Source organism: Trachemys scripta, chromosome 16, assembly GCF_013100865.1.
Source record: "Trachemys scripta elegans isolate TJP31775 chromosome 16, CAS_Tse_1.0, whole genome shotgun sequence".
Taxonomy (NCBI): Eukaryota; Metazoa; Chordata; order Testudines; family Emydidae; genus Trachemys; species Trachemys scripta.
The window spans coordinates 7,361,604-7,371,579 of NC_048313.1; the positions used below are offsets into that span (position 1 = coordinate 7,361,604).

The 9,976-nt window shown below is 51.3% G+C and overlaps 2 protein-coding genes across 3 annotated transcripts in view; both read right to left on the reverse strand.

The window, feature by feature from the left end:
* Positions 1-9,976, reverse strand: part of LOC117888527 — a 30,900-nt gene that overhangs the window by 3,194 nt on the left and 17,730 nt on the right. The gene's annotated exons all lie outside the window — the stretch shown is intronic.
* Positions 305-7,964, reverse strand: LOC117888525. 2 transcript variants are annotated; one of them, XM_034792006.1, is made up of 4 exons: positions 7,689-7,964; positions 6,995-7,193; positions 3,014-3,330; positions 305-460 (listed from the first exon to the last, which is right to left on the reverse strand). In XM_034792006.1, the coding sequence occupies exons 1-4, from the start codon at positions 7,951-7,953 to the stop codon at positions 396-398; spliced, it is 846 nt and encodes a 281-aa protein (XP_034647897.1). In that variant the 5' UTR covers positions 7,954-7,964; the 3' UTR covers positions 305-395. The 2 variants fall into 2 exon arrangements, with proteins under 2 accessions (XP_034647897.1, XP_034647896.1); XM_034792005.1 differs by having other exon boundaries at positions 6,995-7,196.

Genomic DNA, 9,976 nt, shown 5'->3' on the forward strand with positions numbered 1-9,976 from the left:
AGCCGATTGGTTAGAAAAACATCCCAGCTGGACTGAAAAATGGCCAGTGATGGAGACTCCACCGTGCCCCTCAGGAAACTGCCCCAATGACTCTCGCCGTTAGAAACTGACCCCTTATTCCCAGGCGGAATTGGTCTGGCTTCAACTTGCAGCCATTGGATCAGGCTCGGCTGGGCGTTGCTGGCCAAACGCAGGGTGAACTCAGGGCCAGGATCACTTACCGACAGCGGCTTCGCTGTCAGCTGAGGAGGCATGTCACTCCCACGCTATTGCTACACCTGCTGTTACTGCGACTGGAACTGGAACTGGAAAAGCCAGCGGTGCCCTAGGGGCTGCTACTAATGCTGAAAATAGTCCTCCTACAGCTCCGGCTCCTATCAGAGATACACCTTCTCCTACCTCTCTTTTGGGTCTACTTCACCTTTTGGTTTTCTTCTCAGACACTGGGTCGGTTCCAGGACTGCAATAAATAAGAAGATTTTAATGAGGCCACACCACAGATGGCTGCTCAGTTGTCAAGCCTCTGACACGAAGCGGAACGGGACCTGCGTCTCATTGTTTGGTCTCTCTGTTCAGATCAACACCTGGAGCTGCGGGTGTCTCTCGCTCTCCGGCCGGTTTCTAACCCTTTAATCATCCTCAGGGCTCTTCTCTGTCCCCCCCCCCCCGATCGATGTCCTCCTTGAACGGTGGCCACCAGAACGGGACACAGGATCCCAGCAGTGGCCACACCAAGGGCCAAATCCAGACGGAAAATAACTTCTCCAGTCAAAGGGCTTGTCTACACAACGCAGCTTTTAGTGACAAGGCTGTGGCGACACAGCCTTGTCACTCAAAGTCAGCGTGTGCCAACGCTCTTGGTCCGGATTTTTTCGGCATTTTTGCCGACCAAATATTTCCAGCCCCGCGAGCGGCATTAGCTTTGTGGGCAGGAGAGTTTTGTTAACAACGTCGCAGTGTACACAAGCCCGTACTTGTGATTCCCACTTATACAGCCCAGGATGGCGTTAGCCCTTTTGGCCCCAGGGTCGCAGTGCTCGGTACGTTTTCTGTTGCGTCCGAGCACAGCCCAGGGGAGGTGAGCAGCGGCGTCCTTGTGCCGTTATGAGTGTAATATAATATCTCATTGAAAGGTGACAGGGCCAGAAAGAGTTAATTACCTCCCAGACTGACCTGCCCCAGGGCCCAACTTTAGAGACTGGTTCGGAAGATCTGTAACTGAACAGAGCTCTGAAATGCAGCCGCATTGTTAGAGAGAGAAGGGGAGCAGTTTGCTCAGGGCTTGTGATGGAAGCAAACAAGTCTTGTCTATTGCTAGAGCTTTGATTCAAAGATCAAAAAAGGAATATTAACGTGTAGGAAGACACTTGAGGGAAATAGTATTATTGTCTCTATGTCTCTTTGAAGGTTGGGGTAACCTGGATCTGAACTGTGTAATGGATAAATGACCCTGTGCTAATTGCCAGGATGTTTGGAAGGAGAATTAAGCCTATTGTTTTCTCAGGCCAAAAGGCTGCAGGAAATGTATAAAAATCCTGGGACACGATCCTGCTTCATCTCAGATCTGCTTTGGGTTCCAAGAGGGGGAAACCTTAAGCCGTAAGGATTGAGATCCCAAGTCACTGACTGGAGCCACCCTGAATATGGACATTGGACTATAACCTTTGGACTATTTCTAAAAGGACTTTTGGCAACTACAAACTCATCTCTGCTGTGTGTCTGAACCTCAAGAACTGAATTCGAGTCTTTCTGTATATTGATCCTTTAACCAACACTCTCTCTTTTCTTTTTTCATAAATTTTAGCTTAGTTAATAAGGATTGGCTCTACGCGTATATTGTGGGTAAGATCTAAGTTATCATTGGACGTGGGTGTGTGGCTGATCCTTTGGGGTTGGAAGATCCTTTTCTTTTATATGATGAGATCAGATGTTCAGGAATCATCATCCTATCTGACGTGTGTGTCTGGCCGGAGGCCGGAGGCCGGGCACTTTAAGGGAACTGCGTTGTTTGGACATCTGAGGAACCAGGGAGGTCCTATGGAAGCGGTTTTGTGCTGGTTGGTAAATCTAAGTGTTGGCAGATCCACCAGCTTCTGGGGTTTGTCTGCCCCATTTTGTTTGCAGTTCACCCTAAGTGACATCAGCTGGCTCCCACGGGCAGCACCGTCACAGGCCTACAACACTGACCAAGTTCTGGAACTTCCCCAAAGGTGCGGCTTCCTCAAGAAGCCGCCTAAGGTGTCTCCAGCTGGGTAACAGCCACACTGCAACGGTGCACAGGGAATGGGAGGGCTTGCCCGGTGCTGAGCTGCAGCCACCTCTGGGGGGGAAGTTGGGGAACAGCCGCATATAACGCCATGTGGCCATGGCTCACCCAGCGCTGATATGCAGCCACCTCTGGGGTGAGGCAGCTGGAGAAGAGCCACACAGCAACACCATCCAAAAGCTCTGACCACTAGACCCCACTCCCCTCCCAGAGCTGGGGATAGAACTCACGAATCATAAGAACGGCCAGACTGGGTCAGACCAAAGGTCAGGGGTGGTTCCAGACACCAGCGCAGCAAGCGCGTGCCTGGGGCGGCAAGCTGTGGGGGGTGGCGTGCTGGTCGCCGTGAGGGCAACAGGCGGATTTCAGCGGCATGCTGGCGGGAGGTTCACCGGTCCTGCGGCTTCGGCAGCGCACGGGACCAGCGGACCACCCACAGGTGCGCCGTCGAAGGCCGCCTGATTGCTGTGCTTGGGGTGGCAAAAAACATAGAGCTTCTGGTGTTATGTGTGATTCAATCACTAATGGCACAAGCCAGCCCGTTCTCAGGGGCCTTTCAGCCTCCCTGGGCGGAGCCAGCGGCACATTTGGGTGCATCGGGGACCCGGGGTTGGCAATTTGTCCCCTGATCTGTTTGTCGTCGCTGCTGATTTGCAGAGCAGCCGATAGCCTCAATATGCAACCCAACCACCTCTTTCAAATCCAACACCCCCTTCCCCTCCTGTTCTCCTCCTTGGCTGCATTTACCTTCTTCTTCTCTCTGGAGTTCTTTAGCGAGGTCCCTTCTCCCTATTTTTTCCATCACTGTCACAGCTGCTGTCAGTGCGTAAGTCCGGCCGAATTTGCCTATCAAATCCTCGACAAGGTTTTCTAGGCTGGCGTCCCTCTGGAATGTATTGGGTTCGTCAAGAAATTCATCTCCTGCACGGACAAGGTCCTTCATGGATGTCTCGCACAGCACATCTTTGAACATTTCAAATTGATCGTTTCTCAGTGTCTCGAGGTTAGCAGTAAGGCGCTGTCGGACAAAAGCCCTCTTCACTTTTGAATAGTTATTGATCATTCTGGGGAGAAAGAGGACAGAGAGGAAAAGAAACTGAGACCTTTGGTGTCCGTCATGACTTTACTGACATAAAATACAACGTTCTGCGCTGGAACACGTTCAAAGAGGACTTTGCAGCCGCCCGGGAGTTACACGGTCACAGCTGTTTCTAGGTCTGCTCAACACAAACAGTAATAATCCCCAGCTCTTCTCTAGAGCTTTTCGCCAGGAGATCTCAAAGCGCCGTCCAAAGCAGGTCAGGCCCATCCCCTGCCCTTGCACAGATGGGAAACTGAGGCACAGAGTGGGGGAAGCTGATCACCCAGATGGCCAATGGCAAGCCAGAGTCGCACCAAAACATACAGGAACAGGAAGTACCAACCCAAGCACATGGACGGTTAGAACTGTATCCACACTAGGCGTGCTGACCCCGAGATCTAGGAACTCTCTCTGTTTCTAAATTCATATAATTATAGCAGCACAAAAACCATGTGTAAAACAGCCCTACGGTCATGGTAAACCGGTTTCAGAGAGTTTGGTTTTGTGCGACACGATAAATCCTAAATTGGTGCAGATGGAAGCAGAGTCAGAATGAGTCTCCCCTGACATCTGGTGGTGAGTTGTGGAAAAGGACTTCAGGGGCTGATCTCGTTTGCATGGGCACACCCACCCTGCCGAGCATGAGGGGCTGCCTGCCCAAATGGTCACTTTGGTGCTGTGGGACCCCCCCAGTCTCTTATGTGACTCAAGGACAGTAGAACTGTCCTTGGCATTTTATGATGGAGGGACTCGCCCTCAACTAAGTAGCACTCGCTAGGCAAGGCACCTGGGTCCCAAAGCCAGTGAACTGAGAGAGGTGGGGGGAGAGGTATTTGTTCCTTTCTGCATGGGTGCCTTCTGAGTGCCCTATACTACTTTTACCTTTCTTCTTTCCACTGTACAATAACAGAGCTAATTTTGACTCCATTAGGAGTCTTGTTACGTGCTACAGAGCTGAAATCACTGAAACCTGGCTCTAAGCGTTAGATCTACCTTGGGCTCGTGGTGCGCTTGCACTGAGGCTCCCCTGCTACCAGCTAAAATCACTGAGAGCTGAAGTCACTAAAGAGCTGAGATCACTGAGAGCTGTGTTAAGGGGGGGCCTGAAGGCAAGTTGGTGCGCGGCCGGCGGAGCGGCTAGCAGGACGGCTGGCGAAGCGGAAAGGCGTGATGAGCGGAGTGGATAGCAGGGCGGTGGGCAGAGCGGCTGGCAGGGCGGCTGGTGGGGAGGCGCAGCTGGTGATGAAGATGGCAGCAGAACCCCACGGAGAAGTGTGGCAATCGGCCAACAACCCGAGCAGCGGAGCAGTTAAGATGCCCCCCATATTTCCCCGCTTCCACCCAGGCTGGGAGGTAAACTCTGCAGAGGAACTTCTGAACTCTGGGGCTGCACTGACCGAGGACAGAAACTGTGGGAGGGGTGACGTTGGGTTGCTGGAATTAAGACCCGGAGGGGAAAAGAGTGGGTCTTTTGGTCATGGATTGTGTTATGAATCCTGTTTGTGGTGTTTCCCCAAGATAATGCCGCATTGTTTCCCTCCATTATTAAAAGGCTTTTGCTACACTCAGACTCGGTGCTTGCGAGAGGGGAAGTGTCACCTCGTAGAAGCGCCCGGGGGGAGGGGGGGATGTAATTGTCCCAGGTCACTGGGTGGGGGCTCGAGCCGGTTGTGCGTTGCGTTATTGGAACGGAACCCTAGATCCTGAACCTGGCCCCTGTTGCTGCCAACTCTGACGGGCAGAAGGGTCACACAAATTTTGTGTGTAAACAAGGCCCTAGTCTCTTCCAAATCTTGCTTGCCCACCTCCTTCTCTGAAACAACTGCTGCAATGACCGTGCTCCAGCCGGGGGGGGGGGGCATTTCAGCTTTTGGGGGGGCGGCAACTTTAACTGTGATTCCAGGGGCTACCTTGGCACCTGAACACGAAGTTTTTATGCAGATCATAAGATGGGGGTGGGGGGAGGGACGCAGGGCCGGCTCTAGGTTTTTTGCCGCCCCAGCCCTCCGATTTGTGAGGAGCTGAATAGAAACCAAGCTGGGTTTCTGGCAGGCAAAAAAGAGGGCTGTGTAAGTGTGTCAGTTTCCTGGAAAGGTTCGTAAGACACAGATTGTGGAGCCCTTCCCGCCGTATTTCACCCGAGGAGATTTACGGGCAGCAGGTTTCAGACAGATAAGAGGAAACACGTCTTCACGTGAGGCACAGTCATCCCGGGAATGTTGCAAATGCCAAAAATAGATCTGGGCTCAAAGATGAAGACAGCTGACCTGATGCCTTTGTGATCCTGACCCACCTGTACGGCTTTCATTTCTCCACGTATTATCCTGATTGCCAAGACCTTGGTCCTGCTGTAACTTTAACCCAATAGTCAGCTTCTGTCAATGATTTAATGTTTACGATGCCCTACAAATGTACCCAGTGAGGCGGAGACACACAAGACAAGGATCTAGTCACATGGCGCTGACAAGCTCAATGAGACAAACAAAACCAGGCGGCGTTACCGACCAGACACCAGCCGGTGAGGGATACCGCCGCCATGGGAGAGGGGTGTCGGGAAAGAAGTGGGTGTTAAGAAGGGACTGGAAGAAAAAAGAGGCAACTTAGCTCAGAAGACGGCCTGGGAGTAAGCGTGACACTGAAGAGACAAAGAAGCAGTTGGGAGGGAGCAGCATAGAGATAAAACTTCCTCTGGTTTAAATGTGGACACTTATTTTGGCTTGAAGGCAGCTGCCTTGGTTTAATTTAAGTCGAGGGAAAGGGGGAGATTTTACTTTCTTCTGAGAGTGGCCACTGGAACGGTCAGAGACCGGATGAGACGGACGCCTGGTCTGGCCCTTCCTGTAATACCCCGTGAGTCACAGCTCAGCTCAGTGGAGACGCCTCGACTTCCGTTTTCAAAGCATGGCGGGTTACGGCGTTCCTGAGCAAGGGCCTCAGACCTGAGCAGAGAGGCCACCTCGTAGACACAATAGAAACACAGAGAGAGAGAGAGCGAGAGAGAAACAGAGAGAGAGAGAGGCCTCTGCCAGGGCGGGTGCAAGGATGTTTCGTGCCCTAGGCGAAACTTCCACTTTGTGCCCCACCCCGAACCCTGTGGCAGCTCCCGGCCCCAGCTCACCTCTGATCCGCCTCGTCCCCGAGCACACCGTCGCCGCTCCACGTCTCCCGCCTCCCAGGCTTGTGGCACCAATCAGCTGTTTGGCGCCACAAGCCTGGGAGGGAGAGAAGCAGAGCGGGGTGGCATGCTCGGGGGAGGAGGCAGAGCAGAGGTGAGCTGGGGCGGAGAGCGGTTCCCCTGCATGCTGTTCCCCCCTTACTTGCTGCAGGCGGCCCTCCCCGCGCCCCCCTGCCCCAGCTCCCTCCGCCGAAATGACGACGACGACCGGGGCGGCCGAAGATCCGGCCACCGCGGTCACCGCCAAAGGACCTGAAATGCTGCCTCCCAAATGCTAGCGCGGTCGCCTAATGGGTTGCACCGGCCCTGTTCATTGCAGATCAGAGGGAAGTTCACACATCTCAAAATTTATCACACCAACGTCCTAGTCCCGCTGCTCCTAATGGTATAAGAGGAAGAGGAATGGTATAATAGCTGCCCCTGCTATCGTTCCTACAACTATCAACCCTCCTGCAACCACACCCTGTTTTACATTTCTCTTATGAGATCTATCTCTGTGGGCTCCACTAGCTTCTTTAGCTTCTCCTCTGTGGGCTCCTTCAGCTCCTCCTCTGTGGTCTTCTTTAGCGTCTCCTCTGTGGGCTCCTTCAGCTCCTCCTCTGTGGTCTTCTTTAGCGTCTCCTCTGTGGGCTCCTTTAACGTCTCCTTTCTCCTCTCCTGAGCTTGTTTTGCTACTTTAAATAAATAAATAAATAAATACATAGTCTTAAAATCATCTTCACAATGAGCGTCCCAAAGATTAACCCCAGGGCCTGCTGGGCTGGTCACGTAGGCATCGTTCAGCCAGCAGGGTCCATGAAGGCGAGTGGGGGGCAGGCGTTAGACCCTAGGTCTTTGGGGTGGCAGCTACGGACAGGAATTGGGGTTGGGAACAGGCGGCAGGCGTCTACGAGGTCACAGGCCCCGAAATTTTAGTCATCTTCACCAGCTCCCCGTCGCTCAGCCTGAAGTCAAAGCGTTCCCGATGTCCATACATACGTGTCTAACTTGTGCCCCCAGTTGTTAGGTGGCGTCTGGGTTTGGCTCTGGCCTGGGACATTAGGACAGATCTGGGGATGAGGGGGAAATGCTGATGGAGGCCCCAAAGGTGCGTGTCCACTGGGCTCTCAAAATCTCTTGCTAAGGAGATTCCTGGCCCTGTTTTGCTCCTCCCCCATTCCCTTTACCTGGCACTTTCTTCATGAGCTTGTCGGCAAGATCTCTCCTAGGTACGGCTTCCAGGACCTCCCTGGCTTTTTCCAGGGCATCAGAGCTTTCAAAGTGGCTCAGCATCTCGTCGATGGTCTTTTCCCGGTCGGCTAATTCCAAATTGCAATAGCTTATTGTCTTGTCATCATCTCCATTCACCAGACGCCATTTGAATTTTTTGAATTGTTCCTCACTCAGATCACTCAGGATGTCAATCAGGATGAGTTTGACATTGACCGACATGCTGCAGAGATAATGAACTCCTGAGGAATAGTATCAGAGGGGTAGCCGTGTTAGTCTGGATCTGGAAAAGCAACAGAGAGTCCTGTGGCACCTTTAAGACTAACAGATGTATCGGAGCATAAGCTTTTGAGGGTGAATGCATCTGACGAAGTGGGCATTCACCCACGGAAGCTTATGCTCCAATACGTCTGTTAGTCCTGAGGAATGGAGAGGAAGAACATCAAGCGGAGGATAAAGGGGGACTGTCCCCAATCACATAAGATGAAACCCCCTGGTCCCATCTAGCCCAGAATCCATCCACCCCCACCCCAGCTCAGACCTATTGTCATAACTATAAAGGGAAGGGTAACAGCCCTCCTGTGTACCATACTATAATCCCTCCTGGCCAGAGACTCCAAAATCCTTTTCCCTGTAAAGGGTTAAGAAGCTTGGGTAACCTGGCTGGCATCTGACCCAAAGGACCAATAAGGGGACAAGATACTTTCAAATCTTGGTGGGGGGAAGGCTTTTGTTTGTGCTCTTTGTTTTGAGTGTTGTTCGCTCTTGGGACTGAGAGGGACCAGACATCAATCCAGGCTCTCCACATCTTTCTGAACAAGTCTCTCTTATTTCAAACTTGTAAGTACAGCCAGGAAAGGCGTGTTAGGTTTATCTTTGTTTTCTCAACTTGTAAATGTACCTTTTACTAGGGTGTTTATCTTTGTTTGCTGTAATTTGAACCTAAGGCTAGAGGGGGGTCCTCTGGGCTCTTTAAGTTTGATTACCCTGTAAAGTTATTTTCCATCCTGATTTTACAGAGATGATTTTTACCTTTTTCTTTAATTAAAAGCCTTCTTTTTAAGAACCGGATGGATTTTTCCTTGTTTTTAGATCCAAGGGGGTTGGATCTTGATCCACCAGGAGTTGGTGGAAGGGAGGAGGGGGGATGGTTAATTTCTCCTTGTTTTAAGATCCAAGGGGTTTGGATCTGTATTCACCAGGGAATTGGTGAAGAGTCTCTCAAGGCTACCCAGGGAAGGGAATTAGCACATTGGGATGGTGGCAGCAGACCAGATCTAAGCTGGTAGTTAAGCTTAGAAGTTTATACGCAAATCTCCAAATCTGTACCCTAAAGTTCAGAGTGGGGAAGGAGCCTTGACACCTATGATGACCTGATCCTGCTGTATAAGTACCCAGACAGGGAGATTTTTGAGATACGGGGTCTCTTTAATCTCACAGACAAAGGCAGACTGAGAACAAACGGCTTGGAGCTGACACTAGCGTTGACCAAGATATACTGGGCTGGCTATCTATCTATCTATCTATCTATCTATCTATCTATCTATCTATCTATCTCCACACCCCATCTATCTATCTATCTATCTATCTATCTATCTCCACACCCCATCTATCTATCTATCTATCTATCTATCTATCCCCAGCCACCCCCTCTATCTATCTATCTATCTATCTATCTATCTATCTATCTATCTATCTATCTATCTATCTATCCCCCACATCCACCCATCTATCTATCCCCATCCACCCCTGTATCTATCTATCTATCCCCATCCACCCCTGTATCTATCTATCTATCTATCTATCTAGACTATTTTACACCACATATATTAATATGCATTAACACACCATTTATTGTGACATCATAATATCATTGTTTTGTATCTATATTTCCAGCAGTTATATGGCCGGAATTGGCCTTTCTATCGTTCTGCTCACTGATTCTAGGGATCCCGTGACAGCTCGCATTAGCTGAAGTCCCCTTTGGCTTAACTCAATGAGAAAACTGTCACGACCAGGACACGCGGGTGCTTCACCACAGCGACAGGCCGGGAGTTACGCTCGCACCCCGTACGCGAGTGGTCCAGAGACCAGGCTGAAATCGATGCGTGCCCCATCCTGCCCTCATGCCCCTGGGCACTGGGAACACGTGTTTGGAACAGCGAGAGAAGGCGCATGGCACCAGAAACACACGGCGGGCCCAGTTTATCCCCAGCCCGGATCAGCCTGGGTTTATTTGGGGGGT

Coding starts and splice junctions, on each gene's coding strand:
- LOC117888525 (XM_034792005.1), bottom strand. CDS start 7,953: ATGTCGGTCAATGTCAAACTCATCCTGATTGACATCCTGAGTGATCTG. Junction 7,197..7,688: donor GCTCATGAAGAAAGTGCCAG/GTAAAGGGAATG, acceptor ATTTATTTAAAG/TAGCAAAACAAGCTCAGGAG. Junction 3,331..6,994: donor ATAGATCTCATAAGAGAAAT/GTAAAACAGGGT, acceptor CTTTCTCCCCAG/AATGATCAATAACTATTCAA.